The sequence below is a fragment of the Colletotrichum aenigma genome, assembly GCF_013390185.1.
Source record: "Colletotrichum aenigma strain Cg56 chromosome Unknown KSG_Cg56_contig01, whole genome shotgun sequence".
NCBI classification, from domain to species: Eukaryota; Fungi; Ascomycota; class Sordariomycetes; order Glomerellales; family Glomerellaceae; genus Colletotrichum; species Colletotrichum aenigma.
This window is the reverse complement of record NW_023500907.1, coordinates 271,715-292,696: the sequence shown is the minus strand read 5'-3', so window position 1 is coordinate 292,696 and position 20,982 is coordinate 271,715. Positions and strand designations below refer to the sequence as shown.

The window sequence follows — 20,982 nt, the reverse complement described above, 5'->3', positions numbered from 1 at the left end:
ACAAAGAAAACAACGACTACGATGATAGAGAGCACACAGGAAACTTACTTAGTTACTCTGTAGGGAACATAGGTAGTCCAGGGTAGTCTACTTCTTCATACCTCCCTCAGCCTACTCCTTCTAGTTAAGCCTCAGTCTACTCTAGTTATGATACTCATGCACGGTGCCCACTGTCTCGCCCTCGCCTATGTGGATGACGTGCGCTATGTGGGCCTGGTCCTTCGCCCACTTCTGCAGCTGCGGCGCGAGAACTGCGTAAGCGCGCGACATTGAAGTGAAAGCCCCAGCCGTGTAGCTGGAAAGCTCGCCCCATCTCTTGATAGCTGGCTTCGACCCCTTGCGCATATCCTCCATTGACGTGTTCTCGAAGATAAAGCCCGTTGCCTCCAACGCCTTGATCGTGCGCTCCAGGGCCTCCCTCATCTTGCCGCGCGCCAGGGAGCACTTGCCGAGGGAGAGGTAGCTGTCCCAGACCCCCAAACGCAGGGCTCCCTCACGGCTCGGGTAGCTTTGGTCCAGTTCTCGCACAAGTCTCAGGGCTTTCAGCTCTTGAGCTAGAGACGTCTTGCAACCCCGGAGAGCCTGAATCATATCCTCCCGAAGAGCCTGACGCTTCATGAAGACTGCCTTTGGCGTCATCTTCTTGTCGAGGCACAGCTCGCATTCGCAGGTGAAGCCCCATCTCGAGAATCGCTTTTGAGTCGCCTTATAGTCGTCTCCGATGTCGAGTGACTGGTAGCAAAAGACCAGCTCTGTGCCGGCGGGCATATCCCGCGACGCGCGGACGATCATGACGTCTCCGATGAAGGAGCGGCAGCAGTTTTCCAAGCAAGAATGGTTGATATGGGAGGCGATGGTCCAGATGCCGCAGGTAGTGTGTCCAAATTCCACTTTCTTGCCGGGTTGTGGGAGGTTGGCAAGCATCGTGCGCGGGGCGCCGAAGCAGTTCAGGCTGATGGTTCTCTCTACGAGGAACCTGGGAGAGAGTCAGCGAAAGGATCGTAGGTGCCGCAGAGAAAGATGCACTCACGTGTCAACCGGGAGATTCTCTCCCTCAGCCGGCTTGACGGCGCGGTAGCCTCCTCGATGAAGTTGCATGAATAGCGGCATCAGGCCCGGGTTGTGATGCAGCTTCTGCACAACGGAGGACACGAGGTTGGCCTGGCCGCCCATGATCGATCGATTCGTACTCATGTTCATCAAAACCTTGACATTCTTGCGACTAACGGGGTCATCTTCGTCGGCGTAGCAGTAGGCGAAGGCCTTCTCACAGAGGAGCAGGTCACCAGCCTTGACGGCCTTGGTGATGAAGAGGCCATTACCGCGTCCCGGAGAGGCACGCACCTCGACGGGCGAAGAGTACGTGGCGCAGTCGATGATCGGTGGGGTTGCTTTGGCTTGCTTGTACATCTGATTCCATGTGTACTCGCCTGTCGCCTCCTCGTGCAGGCGGATCCGGGTCTTCTTGAGTTCATTCTTGGCATCCTTGTTATCGGCATTGAGGTCGAGGAGCTCAACGAGTCTGCTCTCGGTCAGGCTGAACTGCTGCATTGCGTAATGTGCCTTTGCTTCTCGGAAGAGACCCTTTTCAGTAGGATTGCCGCCATTGCGAGCTCTAAGGGCATCGTCGAGGGCCTTTTCGGGGCGGTCGAGGCGTAAGTCTGCCAGAGAACGGTTCAGGAGGGCTGCTTGCTGCTCTGGGACGGTTGTGGCGAAGCTAAGTGCATCGGAGTACCTACCAAATGTTAGATGTGCGAGCTCGTTTGATACCCAGTGATATTGTCAGACGTACAGGCGCTCAGCAGTGCTCCAATCCTGTTCGGCGACCGCCACGTTGCCTTGCAAGCGAATCTGCTCCGAATCACCGTCGATGCTTCTGGGTGCTCGCCATACCTCTGGGACACGCTCATCATTGCTGGGAAGAATGACAATGTCCCCAATGTGGTCCACCCGAAGGCTGTACGAGCCGCTCGGGGTGTCCTTGAAGAAAGGCTCCTTGATGAGGCACACGCTGCCTTGAGGCAAGACGTCGTCGGCCTTGACGAGGTTCTCCTCTGGCTGATTGTACAACTGAAGCAGGACAGCGGCACCCCCTTCGTCTTCTACGATGACCGTGATTGCGCTGGGTCTCTGGGTGACCGTAAGCGTGCGGACAATGACGAGATGACCGCGGTGGTGCTCCTGGAGCTTCATCTTTGAGATCGGCAGCAGCGTAAGGGTGCGGACCGGACGGGTGCAGGGAGGGTACGGCGGAGGCACTTGGGTGGTGATCATTCTTTCCATGCCGTCGGGAAGCCCTCTGGAAGATATCGCGGCGTTGAACTGGCCGACCAAGAGGGAGGAAGGCAGATGGTCGCGGGGAATCTCGCCCTTCCGACGGTTGGAACGCTCTGCATCGTCGAGGATTGCCCGAAATTGGGACGCCATCTCCGATGACTCGGAGACATCCTTGATATCCATGGCGAAATCCGTGGGTGTTGATGAGGCGACGAGGAGTGTCAGCGGGATTTGACGAACAGAGATCAGGGAGGAGAAAAGACGATGGAAATAACGATAGAGACAATTGGAGACAACCACAGCGGATCGTAGCAACGACAGCAGCCACGACAGCAGCAAGAAGGCAGGAAATGGAGCTGAGCAGACCCAGAAAGATCAGGCGATCTCTAGGTACCCGTCTGAAGAGTTTTCATGCAGGTGCCAACGAACAAGACGAGTGATGACGAATCGAATCTGTTCACTACCTAACGTTGGAAATTTCCATGGTCGTCGCCGAGAAAAAGGCCTAACCAAGGAACCGACGAAACAAATCGGCATGCCTCAGCTTTTCCAGTTGGTGCTTTATATACCCAAGTTCAAAAAGGGCACTCAGACACGCAGAAGAAAGTGGATGGACTCCTGCATCAACCCAACTGGCATAGCTTCTTTAAGCAAGAAAGGCTCATGCTTTAGGTTCAAAGAAGATTTTGATCATAAAGAAATGTTCTCGGTTGAAGTGCCTCTATTCCATCAACTCCGAAGTGCTAGCCCCGCGATAACTAAGGACTGACAGTCTGACTCTACCACATGATGGGTTTGTCAATCTTGCTGTCGGCATGGATTCCACACTCCCTAAACCGGCTGACAAGGTTCGTGATATCGTAGCCCTCGCCGTCAATACACACCTCTCTCAGATGAGGATATTTGCCCCATTCAATTTGATCTGCCAGCCATAACAAGTCTTCGGCAATCTCCCAACTGATTCCGGCAAGATGAAAACGTTCGAGAGAGGCAGGAAGGTTTCTGATTGGCATGTTTTGTCTGTCTTCTTGCGCCGCCTTATCGAGGGAGTTCATGCTGATCCACAGGCTCCTGAGCTGTGTAAAGTCCTTGAACGAGGAAAATCGCTTACTGAAAGGATCCTGTCTATCGTTTGGGCGGAAGTCCAAAACAACTGTATGCAGGGACGACGCATGATTGCGACTGGTGAGGGCGCGGCACAAATCGCCGGGGTATATCTCCAGGTAGTCATCCTCAATCTCATGCATTGCCTTAATGTACATGAACGTTTCCAACATCTCGCAAGGCTCAATGGTGGGTGGCAGTACAGAAAAACGGGCATACACGCCGTGAAGAACCAAAGAACGGATCTGAGTATTCCTGGGCTTATCCAACAAGCCCAAGAGATGGTAACGTTGAAGAAATAGGTCGTCAAGTTTCGGAGCGACGATACAAGAATTCTTCAAAACTTCGTGTGATATCCCACTAGACTCGCTTTCGTCCAGATCGTGGCCTACACCACGACGGGTGCCTCTGAGGGCAAGCGACTGGAGGACCGGGAATTGAATACCTTTTATCAGGCCGCAAAAGTTGCTAATGAAGCGGAGATGAGGCTCTGTAACTTCCAGAAAGAGCTCCTCCATATGTTGCAGGTGCATTAATAGCAGAATAGAGGCCATAAAGGTGAAGGGGACTGATCCTTTCTTACAAGCCTCATAAATTGTGAACGGTCGCCCACGCATGACATTGGGATGCAAGCTGAGGAAGCAGAGACGAGTATTGATTGCGATGCCCAACGAAGCAGCAGTCTGCTCCAAAAACATAATATTGGCTTCTTGCACCGTCTCGCGGCTGTTCTCGAATTCTTCGATGTGCAGGTGAAAGTCCCTGATGGATTTGCGGATGATGTCGTTCCATCGAACGAGCCGCAAGAGCGATATCATTTTCGACGCTGCTGTCTTTCCAGTGATGCTGACTGACGTGTAGGACTCTCTAAACAAGAGCCCGCGAAACTCCTTGTTGACTAGAGAGAGGTTCATGACAGCTTTCTGCACCTCATGAAGGACGTGGTCAATCTCTTCATCAGTGGTGTTTGTGTGGAGCACGTGCCTGGTAGAGCGCTCGGATCGAAGGACAGAGCAGATGATGATAATAATTTCCTTTGGGAGGTCGACTAGCTGCGCCATATTAAAAATCCAGGCGGTGCGGCACAAGCAGGTTCGATGACATAGAGTCAGACTGCTGTTGTGTCGGGTATGAAGCTATTTGCCTGTGAGAGGGAAATATCTGGAGAAAGGTGTCGATATGGGGAAAAGGAGCATATGAGCTGTCGTCACAATAAAATGAGACGTTTTGTAAATGGTAGATCAGGTTATTTCTTATTGCAAGGGTGGCAAAAGAGGAAGCATATGAAAGTTAGGTTAGATTACCTTGAATGGCGGGGTAGGTTTTCACTCGCATGCGAATCAGAGGTCTGGAACATGCAATCCAAGGTCAATAAGCTACCATCTTCTTAGAGGATCAGATAAATGTGGATGTTGCCCAGCCTATATTTAGAAACCTTGTTTTTTCCCTCTTGCGGGAAGACCTAACGTATTGGAGGAAATGTTCATCACCTTGCCCAGTCGAAGGCAGAAAGACCGAAAGGCCAATCGCCCTCAAGGCATAGCGAAGACGAAGCCTGAGTGGCCACATCCACCTAAACATATTCCACCCGGCATATCCATACCAACTGGACCGCTTTGTGAAGGAAACTATTGTGAGGCACTGGAGTGAAATTTGGCCATGGGCCGTTCATTCGTACAATGAAGAAGACCTATCACTTGGTTGATTTTCACCCACCAAATGAACACTACTTAACTTTATATGGGTTTAATATTGACAGGTTATTTACTCCAATCGTAAATACAAAGGTTTAATATACATGTAGAAGAATATACACTCATTTGACAAAAGCCAACTCTACCATCATCCGCCAGACAGCTCACCCCCTGGAATGCAAGTGACTACCGGCGCTTAAGCACTTAAGCAGAGTAGACGCGAATAGGGGTCTCAATGGGCTCAGGGGGAGTGAGACCAATGGTGACCTCGTAGCCCTTAGGGGGGTGGAGGGCATCAGGGAGCTCGATGATGTTCTTGTAGTAGTCGGGAAGGCGGGATCCGTACCAGAGCTTGGCAATGGCAGGGAGGATGGAACGGTAGCCACCACCGAGGATGTCCAGGTTGGGAGCGACGTACAAGTGGGAGGTATTGGAGTCACTGCTGAAGACACCGCCGTAGCTCTGGTTCCAGTAGTAGTTCTCGAAGATGTCGCCGGCGATCTTGCTGCTTCACTCGCGGATCTTGTCACCAGTCTTGGAGCCAACGAAGTTCCAGACGTTGGCACCGACGTCCCAACGGCCGAGGGTGTGGAGATTCCAGTTGGCCTGGACGGAAGAAAGCTCGGAGTAGTGGTTGTAGAAGGCGTTGTCCTTGGTGCCGACGAGCTCCTTGGGAACGGCAGAGCCGAGGAGGATACCGGCGACGTGGTTGCGCTCGAGGGGGTACTGGCCGTTAGCCTGCCAGGTGATGTAGACCAAGGTGCGGCCGTCGTTGAACTTGGGGTCCTGGAGGAGAGGCTCGACGAAGCTGCGGGTCCAGTTGCAAGAGACAGAGATGTTGGTGTCGTGGCCGTTGTTGTACAGGTTGGGGGTGACGAACAGCCACTGGGGAAGGCGGTCGTTCTCGAGGTCCTCGTAGAAGAGAGTCAGGTTCTTGATCTTGGCCAGGCGGTCGGGGTTGAGTGTAACGGAGTCGAAGCGAACGAGGAGGTTGTGCTTGCGAGCGTAGTCACCCTCCTCCTCGTTGTCGTACTCGAAGCCCTCAAAGCCGGTGTAGGGGAGACCCTCGTTGTAGTCACCCCAGCTGATGCCCTTGTCCTCGAGGAGGTCGACAATGGTGGAGACGTTCTTGTCAACCAAGAGGAAAGAATCGCTGTTGGTGCCGAAGTCGTCACCGCTGGCGGGGGCAACGTAGTTAGGCTGAGAAGGAGTGCCAATACCGTACATCTCAGTGAGCAGGATACCCTGGTTGATCAGAGCCTGGCAGTTGGGGTCGGCGATGGAATTGTTGTAGGCGGTGGTCTCGAGATAGACCTGCATGATGCGGTCGAAGACCTTGCCCTTGACGTGAGAAGTAGGAGACTCGGTCTTGGCAGTAGCGGCGGCGGCAGCCACATCGGCGCTGGCAGTCGAGGTGTACTGGACGTCGGCCGCAGTGTTGACGGCAGTGGAAGGGACACTGGCAGAGATAATCGGAGTAGGGTGTCCGTGACCACCGTTGCCGTTGCCATTTCCGTGGCCGTTGCCGTTGCCGTGACCATTGCCCCAGCCGCCACCGTTGTTGTTGCCCTTGCCGTGGCCGTGGTCGTTGTCTTTGCCGTTGCCTTTGCCGTAGTCCTTGTTGTCCCAGTCATGGCTCTTGCCGGCGTCGCAATCAGGAGCAGCCGCGGCGATGCTCGCAGAAGCGCAAGGAAACGAACCATCTTGGATTCTTTGGTGTAGCTCTGTTGTCAAAGAGTGTTGTTCTGAAGAGAATGAGAATGGAATATCAGAGAGTGAGAGTTCTCAAGAGAGAGGAGAGAGTGAGAGATGTGGATGCGGATGAGGAAAGGAAAACTTGACTAGAATCGCGAACATGATCTCTGGTTATATAGCCTCTTCCATACTCCATTTTCGATGTTGTCTCTCTGGAAGAGGGAGAAATACGCTGCTACCCGCGATGGGTCCTTGCCCTCACAACTTGCCTGTGCTTGCCTGAGCATGTTGCGACGTCTGAGAACGAGAGGCTTTCCAGCCCGCCTGGAGAAGCTCGTCGTTGATGTTGGATCCGAGCCCAATGAAGACTCAGCACAACTCCGAGTAGCATAGGAAACAATTTCCCGTTTCCGTGTTCAATATTGACATCCAGATGCTTAAGGCTGAGAACCTCTAGCTGAGCCGGACCCGCAAGGACCCTGAAAATAGGACCCTTGGAAAGAAATGTTTGTAAGTCTATCTGAGTCCTTCTCAACCGTTCCTACCGTTGCTAGATGGCCGCATGGGCGCTGTTCCTCGAATATTAAGTCGTTCGTCTGAACGCAGAGCGGAAGCCACGAAGCTTAATTGCCTTCAGACGGTGCTAATTGAGCACTATTTTGCAGGTTGTGTGGTCTGGGTTCTCGGTGTGGCGTGTTCATTAAACCGACTTAGTCTTAGGAGGGAATCCCAAAACCCGGGGAAGCTGACCCTGCACAGAACAACCAGCAGCCATAGCTCTCAATGTTCGCCTGATGAACCCGTGTTCGGGCAGTCAATGGCACGCTACGAAAGCCGGATAGATCGGGGTTAAACCGGCGCTATGGTCAACTAATCTTGGCATGGGAGCTATTTTCTGACGGTTGTAAATGTTGACGAGGGAACGCAAACACGGCTAGAGGAAACTAAACGCGTCGAGTAATGTTGGGCTTGAAGTTTTCACGTTTGGTGAAAGTGAGTCCCGGCGAGCCAGGGCCATCACGTATACTACTTCAGAGCAGATGAGCAACATCTCAGATCGTCGAGTTGGGAAAGTTTTGATACATAATACACAGTCAACACAAAAGAACGCGAGTGCGGGGCAATGACCCGGCGACGATCAACCCTTGGACTCTCGGGTGCCCGATGCTAGCGCGGAGTAGCTTGCTGCCACTCGGATCAGAAGGCTTGCATATTGGAAAACAATGGGCTACCGGTGGTTAGACAACCTGGAGGAGAGGCTTTCTCTCAATTCCTGCAATTGAACAACTACTGCCATGCAAACCGGTTTGCATGGTAGCCGTCTTCTTCCCGGACTGATCTCGGTCCCTTTAACCACAAGATATTATTGAAAATAACCATTGTATGCGGCGAGGAGCGTGAAGATCGCAACCGGTGAGTGGAACCGAATATACTTAACGTATATTAATCCTTATCAGAGCAATTGAAACATCATTACCTCTCTGCAGCACTTTACATGCTACCTTTCATGGAAGTGAGCTCAAGACGTGCAGCGATGAAGATTGCACTGTTCATTCTGGTTCCAAACCCCACGAGATAACGCATCAATGGCTACGTATACAGGATATTGTGTAAGGCTTTATCGACGCTGTGTCCTGAGAATGAATGCAGTAACAAACACGTTGCTATCAAAGTTTACTGCTTCCAAACGGTGTACGATTTCATCACACCATTCTGCCAGTCTTGGAGGATGTACGACGACCAATCCACGCTCTGGCAAGTTGGTTCCCAAGTCTTAGCACTGCCAGTACAGTTGTACTCGCTGTAGCCTTTATGTCAGCTTTGTTTTACCGAAATCGCCGGTGGGATCATGCGAAAGAATAGACTTGTTACAACTTACTTGTAAAATCTGACGCATGAGCTTCCCTTCAGGATGACCCAATTTGCCTTTTGAGCCCAACCATCAGGACCACTTTGCATATTCACTTGAGCATATAACTGTTAGTATAATTGATGGAAGGGATTTAGTGCGAGAGTTGTACTAACCGCAACTACCAGCTGCAGGGCAGACCTCATGCTCTTCATAGGGCTCGCCGAAAGTGCTCCGCATGAATGTTAGACTAACCTGATCACTGCTGCAGACTGCAGAGACCAATGGGGCGAAAAGAGCGAGACTCAAGAGCTTCATTGCAACAATGCGTCTGTATTGGAAGAGGTCGAAGGCGAAGTGAATGAAGCTGAAAAAATCTGCAAGCTTGACATGAACTCATTGATCAGCTTTTCAGTTTGACCTCAAATCAGGTCCATTTTATAGTTTCTTAAGGCTCCCAAAATCTCATCTCTCCCTTCCAGGCAGTTGCATCGCTAATTTCTGACCTCGTAGGATGCTGCAACTTTGGCCCAAGTGCGACTCAGCCAATGAGAGTAGTCTTGTCCCCAAAACCACCTTCCTAATCTCATCAACACACGGAGACGGATACCTTGTTATCCAATCGCTTCTGGCCAAGCTGGCGCTTTGGAAGAAAAAGTGCGAGAACTCGTATTGAAACCCACATATATATGGCCCGATGTGCTCATGATAGCTATTGAGCAGGGAGACACAGGAGCTGAGCAACAGCCAAGCATGAAGGATCGCGGCCCTTGCCGATGCAAAGCTACGGCCCGTCTTGGCGCTGGGACATCAATTAGTTGCCTGGAAGTCTGTCCGTTGTTTCTATGCAGAAGTCGGATTTAGCGATGGATGCTGCGCATGGCAACGCTTTGGGTCGTCGAGCCCTGGTTGGTTCTGAAAATTTGTGTCGTTAAAGTGCTTCCAAATGGCAATGGGTCTCTGTTACTTGTAGAGAAAGGTCTAGGCTTTATGCAGACTCAGTCGCAACCTTCCTCGCCTCCTCGGCCCATGCCTTACTTTCTCTCTTCAGTTCCCTCATCACATACCAAAACGTAGCACCCGTCCATATTCCAGCCCACACGAACGGCAGCGACCAGCCGATGGTGTAAGCAACATCGCCGTCCAGAGTGAAAATCAACACTGTGCAAAGCACGGCGCAAGCTTCTGCCCCGACGGCCCAGAACACACCCAACCGTCTCAGCATTGCTCTGAATACATGGCTTGCTTCATATCTCCTGTCCAACGCGACTCTGAATTCCGTTCCACCGGATCCGTCGACGGCGCAGATGTCTTCGATGAGACTGTAGATCCCGGGCCGCAATTGAGCGCCTTTGGGAATAGACGAGATACGGCAGGGTGCGGGGACGTGGAAATAGCGCATGGTGTCGACTAACAAGAGTTCGGTGCCGAAGACGAAGAGCATCGTCGTGACTGGCATAGAGAGAAGGCGGATTGGTGGGTGTTCTGGGACGGTGCCTCTATGTCCACAATCAGGATCCATCCACTAACATAAGCGGTACCAGGTAGTTACCGGAGGACTTACACGATCAGTTCAATCATGATTATGATCCAAGCGAATGAGAAGTTCCAGTGGAACCAGTCCAAGTACCAGCGATGCGCCCCGATGACTCTACACGTACTTCCCTTCCTCCATAACCGCCAGAACCTGAGAAAATACTCCACGATACTGGCTCCTCCAACTGCGGCAGTGACAATTGAAAAGACCGCATTTGGGGTCAGCTTCTCTTTCTTTTCGGTGGCCGTGTTTGTTCCGGGCCCCACGCCGTACCACAGACCAAAGTATAGAGCTATCGGCATCGCGATGGAGTCGAAGAGGATCAAGGTCCAAAAGAGAAATATCGCGAGTTTACGGGTACGCAGCGTGTAGTTAAGCGGGGGAGGGGTCGGCTGGAACGTGGGTCTCGACGGTGCTCCCTCGTCCACAGGAGAAGCCGGGCGCGTCGTAGACAGGCGCGGAGACCGGATGGATACTCCCGAATGTCGGGGAGAACGGGTCGGCGACAGGGAGGATCGCCGGGTCATCGCTAAGGAGGGACGGCCAAAGGGACCATCGTAACGGCGGTCGAAGTCGTGGCTCGGTCTCGTCTTGCGGTGCGTCGGCGAAATAGGAGCTGGATGAATTGGCGAGTTGGCCGTGTTGAGGTTGTGCAGGCTTCTCGCCTTCTTCTCGTCGAGGACCAGGTCCGGCTTGTTGACATCCTTGCTTGTGTCTGCCCCGGATTGAGGTGATATGGCGACACGATGACCTTGGGTTATCTGCAAGCTGTGCCGACCGAGCATCGTGGGATCTTGCCTTGGGGCATCATCGTTGGTAACTGGATGCGGATGGGCCGGATTTGTGGCCCCATCATGTTCCGGACTCTTCTCCTCCATAATTGAACATTGGTTGATGTGTACTTTCGAGTCTTGGAATACGCAGATGTTCGCTTGAACAAAAGGAAAGAATGAGAAGAAACATTAACACATTAGACTTAGGGCAATTGGGGTACTATTAGTTAGTGATCGCGTGGTGCGTGAGAACGGCGAAAGGCATCCCGTCGCCAAGATGCAAACGAGAAGACGATCATGACGACCTAGAGCTTCTTACGGCAGGTAAAGAGTACAAATGATGCCGCCGGACAATCAGTTGGATAGGGGTCCCTGAAGAAAGGTCGAAGGCTCTAGAGCATCATTGTGGGACAAGGGTCACAGGGGCAGAGGCTCCGTCGGGGGGAATGATGTCAGAATGAAGACCGTAGCGAAACCGAGATGCCCTCCCCTGTCTCTGGCGGTGTTCATCTGCCAATTAAGAATGCGGAGGTTGCCGGTTACGTGGACATTCAATCAATGATGCCTCTCAGTTGCATCTAAAGAAAGCATGATGTTCGGGAGTCTCGTGATGATGCTGGGGGCTTTCTATCATGATTGCTCTGGATGCGCCGGAGTGAGGAAGACACTGAAGGGAGCATCCTGAATCGACACATAGATTAACAGCCGAAGATGAGATAAGCTCTGGCCAAGGGCGCTGCCAAGCGGCTGCCGTGGCGTCACCCACTGAAACTGTTCCTGCAGTGCCCTGAAATTCGTCGAATGTCGCTGAACTCTGCCCGCTTAGTCAGTCCATTATCCTTTATGAGTGAAAGAAAATAGGCGGTGTTGATTGGACGAAGATCACTGTGCCGGGGTTCACCTCCGAACCCCTCCACTGTGTGGCAAATGATGATTACATAAGTTAGTTAGGTTCGAATCCTATCGGCGTTACGTTTTGGGGTCGTTGGCCTAGTAGTTATTTTCACTGAAGGATCCGACGATGCAAGGCCGACCCCTCATCCCGGCCTCGTGAGGCACGGTTGATACAATGATCATGATGTTGCTGAGTCACAAAGGCAACTACTAGATTTAGCAGGCTTCGTTTGCGATAATGCGCTTGATCAACACTCAAACGTTAGAGCTAGAAGATTTCCCCAGCAATGATCTTGTTCCTCCCTACGCCATTCTGTTCCATACGTGGGGTGACGGTGAGGTGACCTTTCACGATTGGCAGGATGATGAAGAAAGAGCCAAAAAGAAGGGCTTCCACAAAATTCAGTCAACATGCAGACGGGCTGTCCAGGACGACTACTCACATGCATGGGTTGACACCAATTGCATTGACAAGAGCAGCTCCGCAGAGCTATCGGAAGCTATCAACTCCATGTTCGCCTGGTATGAGAACGCCGCCGTTTGTTATGTCTACATGCCCGATGTTATACAATTACCAACCAAGGGATACGGCACCCATTTTCAAGAGAGCAGATGGTTTACGCGGGGCTGGACGCTGCAAGAGCTCATCGCCCCTCGAAACATCGTGTTTTACGGCCGCGACTGGGAGATGCTGGGGACAAAGACCGGGCTCGTCACAACCATATCGAAACGGATCACCAAAATTCCCAGAGGGTGTTTGCTGAACGAGCAGCCTCTCTCCAGCTTCAGCACAGCACAGATAATGTCATGGGCCTCTTCACGCGTTACGACTCGCCCAGAAGACCAGGCGTGTTGCCTTTTGGGGTTGTTTGGTGTCAACATGCCGCTTCTCTATGGTGAAGGCTCCAAGGCGTTCGTAAGACTGCAGGAGGAAATCATCAAGATATCCGACGACCAGAGCATATTCGCCTGCGATATGGAAGCTCTGGCTATGAGTGCCCCCATGGCGACGTCCCCACGCCTTTTCTCTCGCTCATCCCAGGTGGAAAGACGAGCGCCTGCCGCTTCTCATACGACAACTCTTCCCCCATTTTACTCCATGACGAATGCGGGCCTCTCTATTTCTCTCCCCCTCGTAGAGACTTTGTCGCCTCAATTTGTTCTCGGAAAGATCAGCTGCATCCTCTCAGGAGACGGCGGCGGACCTGTTATGCTGCCGTTGTCTTCACATGTCAGCGACTACCGTCATCAATATACACGCGTGTCTGCTCCGTCGGCATGGATCACATTTTTTTTGCGATTCGATAAAGAAACTGCTTCCTTTGTATGAGGAAAGTTCCGATTTCCCCGAGAATTGGGCCGTCGACTTCGACCCGGAAGAGACGACCAACATCATGATCACAATGCCTAAACCAGCCGAACAAATCTATCTTCAGAGAAGAGTTTTTTGTCCTTTGAGAAGAATGGGAGCTAAGGTGTTTTTTCTTATCGTCTTCCCGCGAGGACTATCGGGATATCGTCTTTACGCTGCCGACCCGCCAGAGGCTCTCGAGGAGCGTACAAGCATGATGGCTATGGTGGGCAAGAGTGACGCGGATGAATTCGGTAGAGGTCTTCTCATCTTCAAGAAAAAAGGCTCCGGTCGAGAAAGCGGGAAATACGTGGCAGTTTATTTCGAGGCAGGGCTGGACGAGAACCTTCCGTTAGAAGAGCGATTTTACGGGTGGCGCCGCAGATGTCGAGTATTTCCGGACTGGAATGTCCATCATACTTTGAAGGACGTCAAACCTTTCAGCGACGAGTTCCTCGGTGAAAGAGGAAGGGCGAGCTGGGTTGGCGACTTTCTAGTGACGGCGAGGACTATGCTCCCCGTCGATTCTCCGCACATGCCAGGGACTTCCACCGTCTTAGTAGCGGAAATCATCTTTGACATGAATCGTTTCCGGGACATGAGAGGGCGGAAAGGATCGATGAGCGAAACCAACGACTCACCACAATACAGCATGATGCTGCGTGACTCGGAAGGATCAGACATTGAGCTGTAGGGAAGAGATGGAGCGGTTGAAGAGTTTTGAGCCCGAGTCGACACACAACTTCAAATCTCGCCTCCCTTTTTCATCTCTATCACAACCTATCAAAACTTTATGTTAATGATTATCAGAAGATTTGAGAAGGGAGACAACCATCAGTCTTGATATCCTTCTAGAGGCCGACTTAATGTTCCCGGTCATGTGACACAAGATCAATCATGTTAGTCACTAAACCACTTACAACACACCCAATCACGCAATCTCACACTTGATGGGAAACTCTGAATAGGTTTGAATGCCTTCCATACTCATACAGGCTGCAGCACAGCTGCTCCGGCAGCTCAGCTGACTTGCCATCAACTACCTATGATAGAAAACAAAATACGCTAACACTGGACGTTCTCATATAGTCGCCTGACCGCTAACAATGAAAATTCTCAACTACCTCCCCTGACCCACACGTCTCGCTTACTGGGGCATGACCTCAGTCTTGAAGTCGGCGTTGTTGGTAGCAGCCTCGTTGCCAGCAGCGGGCGCGGCAGGAGCAGCAGGAGCAGCGGGAGCAGCAGCGCCACCGGCACCACCCTGCTGGGCACCACCAGCAGACAGAGCCTGGATACCACCGTCAAGGGACTGGTTGATCTGGTCAACGGACTGCTGGGCGATGCTCTGTCCGATGGCGGGAACCTTGGAGACAACGGCGGTGCTGAAGTCACCGGCGACGGCCTTCTGCTGCTTGAGCTGGTCAACCGCGACGGAGGTGGCACCAAGCTTGTCAAGCTCGGGCTTCTTGTTGGTCAGATCGGTGACGGCGGTCTGGACGGCGGTGGTCAGGCCGCCAGCGGACTGCTGAAGAGTGAGGGCATCGGTGAGGGAGAGCTCCTGGGCGCCCTGGATTTGTTGGGTGCCCTGCTTCAAGCTGGTCTGGACCTTGTTGGAGGCGTCGAGGAGGTTGGCGGCAGAGTTGGGGTCAGAGGCGGAGAGGGCCTAGAGACTGTTAGTATGGATGAGCACAGCAGACGATAATGATGCTTACCTTGACGGCGGTGTCGAGGTTGCCAAGGGAGTCCTGGACGCTGGTGAGAGCACCCTGGATGGTCTGGAGCTGACGCTTGCTGACGAGGGAGGCGGGAGCAGCGATGGCAGTGCCGGCAATCAGAGCCTGGACGAAGACGTTGGTGAAATGCATTGTGATTTGTGTGTTTTGTTGTTAAGCGAAGGCTTTGAGTAAGTATTGTTGAAGCGAATGCTTTGGTATCTAGGAGATGCTTTGGAAGGTAAGAAGCTGTAGATGCTGATGAGATGGAAGGAAGGAAGATTGATTGAGACCAGAACTTCATGTCCTTATTATACCACTTCTTCAACTGTGCCGCGAACGCCGCGAATGTGTCTCCTTCCCGCGGCCTACATGATTTGACGCCGCTTCCTTCATCCGAGCTGCTTCCAATACCTCAAGACGGTAAGAGACACCAGACACCGTACGATTCGTCACGCATACGTGCAGTGTAGCTGCGGCGCAAAACCGTGTACCTCGAACAGTCATAGTCACCATCGCGGGAACAAAATGTCAGAATCTTCGCCTCAAGCTACTGCAGCTCGACACCTGCCGGGTTCGTGTTCCGGCTTGGGAGGTTGTGTGTGTGGCTCTGCGGCCGAGAACCGGGGCCTTTCTCCCTTGAAACGCGTGCCGTGCGGTGCGCGGCTTGGTCATTGACATTGGGAATTATGGCTTGGCGGCCATCAGACGAAACAAAACAGTAAGCCACGGACCTTGAATGGGAAACGTCAAATTTCTCTCAACATGATGAACCACACTCTTCAATAAGCTTTGTCGTCTGGGGAAGAGTCGCCTAGCCCCTACTTTTCCCAGAAGGGTTATCCCTTCTATTTTTGGGGGTCATAAGCTTTCTTGATGTTCATTCAGTGCGGCGTGTGCGTTCATGATGGACCACGATCCCAAGAACTGAAGCTGGTGCCGCAACATCTGCATTTCGGATGGCACCGATCTGTCAAGACACTGGCTTCTACTATTTGTGACCCGCCCGCGGGAGGTTAGTCCCAAGACGTTTCCGGGACAGGTTGGGGAAGCTTGACACCTGCTAGGATGTTGATTCGGGTGCAACCAACATCCAGATATTTGTGTTGGATGTTGATGCCTGCTCCCTGCGATCCGATAGTCTCCAGAACGCCACCCAGATGACCTGCGTATAGACAGATCGACAGACTTTACCAACCAGTTCGTCAGTCTTTTGGTCTGGTTCGTGGCGCAGATGCGTTGACTTCTCTTCTGCAGGAACCCCCAAAGCTGGTGCGGGAACGCTAAATACCGAGCTACTACTCGGGGTGTTCCGTCCGTACATGCGCCTTGCTGCCCCTAGCTCCTAAGAGGGCAGCTCGAACATACTTCTCACAAACGCAGGTTCATTTTTTCTTGTCGATGGCGGGAGGGCGCTAGTGCGGCAGTCAGTGTCATTGCGCGTGCGCACGTCGAGAGAGATGGGTGCACATGAGAGGAGGGAAGACAACTCGATGAGCACCTCGGTTACTGTCTTTCCGTGCAAACAGCCGCGCAGACCAGCTGCCAATCATCTGTCACAGTCTGCATCTGACCTATCCGAGTGCGGTGGATGGTCCATCTCGTTGACAAATGTCGTGTCAAACGTCAGGTCTCGCCTCTGACGGCCGGGGTCCGTGCCTGAGCGCGGCTAAGGTCTTGTCACCAATCTGATGCCAGGACGGGGGTGGCTGAAGGTGAGAGTAAGAGGGGAGAAAGGTTAAGCTTGTACCGATGGCTGCATGAATGACTGAATCTGTCATCATCGTAGAGGGTGGCTAGGCCAGCGGATGGCTCCAGTCAGTTCGTCGGATGGATGGCGTTTGCTTGGCTTGAAGGGTGTCAGAGTCCAGTGCAAGGGCACCTGGTGGCCAGCTCGGTAATCCCAATCCGATTGGTGAGACGTGACACACTTCACTCGATGTCTGGTCTGTCGATGCTCACCTCAGTCAATGTGCGTGTCTTCACGAGCCTGGAAGCGGTTCGCCCGCTGCGAACGGCCGAGGTGTTGGAAGTCCGAGTGACTCGTGTACTCGGACTCCCATTTGTCACGTCTTGTCCACACTGCTCAAGGGTCCCTTCGCTCTGATTTGAGAAGCCCCAGAGTTGGTTCACCTTTCTGGTCTGATGTTTCTTGAAGTGTGCTGGTCGGGAATCGTCACGTCCGGACTTCAGGGGCCCAGGGCGGGGAAGGTTACTGCGCCGGGGTGACTTTGAGGGACCCCCACCGTCTGGCAGACGAGACGATCATCTTTTTCCGTTCGGTATTTTGCCGGAACTTTCTCAATATGGAAACATGCGGCATTCGAGTTCAGACCTGACCTGATATATACTGAGATGGACTGTTCAAGAATCAATCCTCGGGTTCCCCTGATACCTCGCATCCGGCGCATGTGTATTTCAGGGAGACTTTCCAAATTGAGCGATTCAATCATCCAGAGAGTGTGCAGAATGTGGCCCGGGACACAAGACATGGACGGTGCCAAATTGGGTGTCAAAAGCTTGACAACTGCTTTGGCCCGGCTGTCCTTTTCTCCCTAGATAGTTCTGAATATTCTCATTGAGAATCATGGTCGGCTTATATTATCTCACGATGGCCACAACCGCCCGTGTGCCTATGAATAGCACTCAACCGAGGTGCGCAACCCACGAGCCACATTTTCTAGTTGGTCAAGGGCTGAGACCGTGGTAGGCATAAGCTTCAACTTTGGATGTCGTACTTTAACTTCCGCTGACCCCATAATGCAATGCGGTTGCCATACCTTACGTTTGCGGAACTCAGGTTTTTATTCAAACCGGGCCATGGATGAAACAAAGTCTGGCTAAATAGATAACTATGTACAGCTTCCCTGCATAGTGTAGGCCGAACTCGAAAAAAAAGGAAGAGGAATAGACGGTGATATTTCATCATAGCAAAAGCGTAAAGAAAACCCCTCTCGCGCGTCTTCACACATGACCAAACAATTGTTGACATCTCATTAGAACCGAACACTTGTGTAACTTGTGTTCTGGCTCATCAGTTCCTTGCCATCAATGTACACTGCAAAGTCCAAAGACGCCCCCGATGGAATCATTCCAATCTCATAGCCCAGCTTTTTGACCATGGTACCGTCGGCGGTCCTGAAATCGGGTAGCTCTGAGTATGGGGTCGTGACAATCAACTGGAATTTGCATTTCGCATTCACTCGATAATCTTCCCGGTCTGGCGGATCGAGCTCCTCGCAGACCAATAGTGTTATGTTGAGTGTGCCGTCAAAATCATCCGCGTCTTTGATGTACTCGTAGAACGAATGACGAACAGGGCTCTTGGGCACAGCGGCTCCCTAGGTACAAATCGAATATTAGTTAGACCCAGGAGAAAGGTCGCTGAAGTGGTTCCCACTGACCCTTTTCAAGTACCATTTTATCTGGTTACGAGCGCGCCACTGGTTTTCGTGTTCGTCCCACATTTTGTCTACCGGAAGATGCTGGGCCTTGTTATATCCGGTTACGTATTTGATCCCGTAGCTATACCGAGATACTGTGGAAGTGACCTCAATGGGTGGTACAATAGCTCCTGAGGGTTTCTCTAGGAAACCTTTGTAAATGGCACCGCGACAAATAGCAGTTCGGCTGGATTGTTTCCCACATAAGCCTCTTGAAGTGAGAATCTGAAAAGAGAAAGAGAGGCTTACGGCTTGATTTCTCCGGACTGTAAAATCTCTGAGACATGGGAAGTCGAATGCTTGTCTTTGAGATGTTCGTACAAGTAAGGACTTGTGCCAAGTCCCCCGACCAGAATGATGCCCTGTTTCGTTAGCCGGATTGAATTGATACGGTATGGCATATTCTACCTACCGTCACCTTCGATTTCTTCTTGAGAGCCGTACGGATCTGATTATTGACTAGTATGTCGATTCCACTGAAGGATCCTGCAAACATCCCCTTTATGTGGGATCTGCGGTATGATCATTAGCTGTGCAGCTCTAAGGAATTGCACGCATACTTGAGGTGGCGAAACTCACTGTTGAAAATGAATTCTTCCATCCTTGATCAGTGGCTGTTTGTTCGGGTCGCCGAATTTCTCTGACGTTGTTTTGAAGGCCTCTGGTGGTAATTCCACAATGTATTCCTTCTTACTGCGCCTTGCGTCAGGCTTGAACTTGGACTTGATTGTCACCTCCCATTTCTCTTTCATGAAAGCCTTGATGACAGCTGGACTGAGTCGACCCCACTTTCTTCCAAGCTGATCTCTGCAGGCCTTCTCAAAAGCCTTGTCAATGAAGACGCCGCCGTACAGGCCGCCTTAAAGGGTCACGGTCAGTGTCTAACAGGTTTTCCAGGCAGCTCCAGTATCTTACCAGTACCCTCGCCGACTTCTTCAATGGTAAGAGGCTTGCTATTCGTTACCTCATAACTAATGAGATCCTTCCCTAGTTTAGCTTCATGTTCCGGACTTGATAGGCGAGAACCAAGATAAACATGGATAGGTACGTACCACGGTGCCGCCACCTGCATCGCATATGACGAAGACGTCTCCTTTGTTCAGGTTTCTATCCAACTCATACAGAGTTGAGAGAGCTGCTGCTTCCGGCTCCGGTGCAAATGTGAGTTTTGTTTGCCCAGCTGTACGATCATCCATGATCCCAGCCATCTCTGCAGCTTGTTCCATGTCTCGTCTGGCATAATCCTGCCAGATGGCGGGGACTGTGATGACAACATGGAAGCGTAAAGCGTCTAGAACAGACTGTCCTCGCGCCTTTCGGATCACATACAGGGTGTGCTTAAACAAAGCCCGTAGGTAATCGGCAATGAGCTCAACTGGCTTCTTCTCAGTCTCCTCTACGAACTTGCGTGCGTGAACAAGGGGCTCCGAGTTTCGAAGCTCTTTGGGCAAATCTTCGTCTTTCACGAGAAGGAGCTTGAACCATCGGACCGGCTCTGCATCTAGGGGAATGTCGTATCCCCACATGACTTGGCCATCCTCGTAGAATAGCTCAGTGGGGGCCTTGGCCTCTTGCCACTCGCTGCCTGGCCAGCTGGTGACGAGATTGATTTCATTCCTCGCAAAGTCTGCTGCAGTAGACCATGCGACTCCAGAGAATCTTCCACGCGTTAGTAAGGGTACAACAAACAGACACCTCACAGCCCTTTAGTAGCTTCGCTGGTCTTACGTGGTCCCGAAATCAATTCCGACGACAAGAACGTCGTCATTTCTGTTATTTCCAATCATGTCTGTATCACTGCCACCATTACCGTTGTTGTAAATAGTGGGAGGGTTGCCAATGATATCTTGCAGAGATCTCCGAGCTGGGTTTTCTCTGCGTCGTTCCACGCTGGGTCGTTCCAGGGTACAGGTCTTTTGTGTCATGGCTAAGTAGACGCCAATTCAACCGAAGGTTAACCAAAGACACTCCGTATTAGACTGGAGAAGCCAGCCAACACCCAGGCAAGAATACAGCGATCCTAGTTTGTCGGAGCAGAGCTAGTTGGAATCTCAAGTCTCGAAAAGAATGTCTGGGCTAGGATGGTAAGTGGTCAACAGGCCTAGGGAAGGAATGCGAAGGCGAATTGTAACTTATGTACCGGGATTGGCTGTGGACATTTCTATATCCAGGTCTGGAAGCCTGATCATCGACGATGGGTCGCGGACCATAACTATCGACTGGACGCCTGGATGCGACCCGAGTCACATAAACGACCTCGTTGTGTCCTTGGCTGGCCATCCTGCTGAGACGCGAGCTAGACATACGTCGTAATGATCCAATTTTGATAGCGTATGAGAAGTCGCACTGTATGACGAAGATGTGGCAGAAGGGCACATTTTTCAGCACTGAGACGCCCTTCGTGAGGCAGGAGACATATGAAACTTCAGCTCTCGCAAAGGAATGGCGTGTGTGTGTGTGTGTGTGTGTGTGCAGGGTATGGCTACCAACAAGGCTAGCGACTACCACAGCCCCCTTCATAGTTGGCTGCCAAAAGTGCACTTTACAATAATTGAAGACGGTCCCGATAGACCGACCATATGTACTCAAAGCCCTGGAAGGCTGCCTCCTGGGGGAGTACAAAATTACGGCTGGCATGAGGACTATCGAA

At 51.9% G+C, this 20,982-nt stretch overlaps 6 protein-coding genes across 6 annotated transcripts; 1 reads left to right on the top strand and 5 right to left on the bottom strand.

The window, feature by feature from the left end:
* Window positions 1-141: 141 nt before the first annotated feature.
* Window positions 142-2,460, bottom strand: CGCA056_v000086 (uncharacterized protein; the record flags this gene model as incomplete). The annotated part of the gene is made up of 3 exons (XM_037315347.1): window positions 142-976; window positions 1,031-1,735; window positions 1,793-2,460. The coding sequence occupies 3 exons, from the start codon at window positions 2,458-2,460 to the stop codon at window positions 142-144; spliced, it is 2,208 nt and encodes a 735-aa protein (XP_037186165.1).
* Window positions 2,461-5,279: 2,819 nt separating this feature from the next.
* On the bottom strand, window positions 5,280-6,778 carry phoA-1 (Acid phosphatase; the record flags this gene model as incomplete). Its single annotated transcript, XM_037315346.1, has 3 exons — window positions 5,280-5,535; window positions 5,590-6,713; window positions 6,776-6,778. 3 exons carry the CDS (start codon window positions 6,776-6,778, stop codon window positions 5,280-5,282), a joined length of 1,383 nt encoding a protein of 460 aa, XP_037186166.1.
* A 1,666-nt stretch (window positions 6,779-8,444) lies between these two features.
* Window positions 8,445-11,034, bottom strand: CGCA056_v000084 (uncharacterized protein; the record flags this gene model as incomplete). The annotated part of the gene is made up of 5 exons (XM_037315345.1): window positions 8,445-8,571; window positions 8,650-8,734; window positions 8,796-8,851; window positions 9,687-10,118; window positions 10,184-11,034. The coding sequence occupies 5 exons, from the start codon at window positions 11,032-11,034 to the stop codon at window positions 8,445-8,447; spliced, it is 1,551 nt and encodes a 516-aa protein (XP_037186167.1).
* Window positions 11,035-12,061: 1,027 nt separating this feature from the next.
* Window positions 12,062-13,868, top strand: CGCA056_v000083 (Vegetative incompatibility protein HET-E-1; the record flags this gene model as incomplete). The annotated part of the gene is made up of 2 exons (XM_037315344.1): window positions 12,062-12,818; window positions 13,366-13,868. The coding sequence occupies 2 exons, from the start codon at window positions 12,062-12,064 to the stop codon at window positions 13,866-13,868; spliced, it is 1,260 nt and encodes a 419-aa protein (XP_037186160.1).
* A 453-nt stretch (window positions 13,869-14,321) lies between these two features.
* Window positions 14,322-15,042, bottom strand: mp1-1 (Cell wall mannoprotein 1; the record flags this gene model as incomplete). The annotated part of the gene is made up of 2 exons (XM_037315343.1): window positions 14,322-14,840; window positions 14,890-15,042. The coding sequence occupies 2 exons, from the start codon at window positions 15,040-15,042 to the stop codon at window positions 14,322-14,324; spliced, it is 672 nt and encodes a 223-aa protein (XP_037186161.1).
* A 2,843-nt stretch (window positions 15,043-17,885) lies between these two features.
* On the bottom strand, window positions 17,886-20,257 carry Hspa12b (Heat shock 70 kDa protein 12B; the record flags this gene model as incomplete). The annotated part of the gene is made up of 8 exons (XM_037315342.1): window positions 17,886-18,230; window positions 18,294-18,519; window positions 18,582-18,694; window positions 18,745-18,844; window positions 18,912-19,191; window positions 19,248-19,314; window positions 19,385-19,991; window positions 20,061-20,257. The coding sequence occupies 8 exons, from the start codon at window positions 20,255-20,257 to the stop codon at window positions 17,886-17,888; spliced, it is 1,935 nt and encodes a 644-aa protein (XP_037186162.1).
* Window positions 20,258-20,982: the final 725 nt, after the last annotated feature.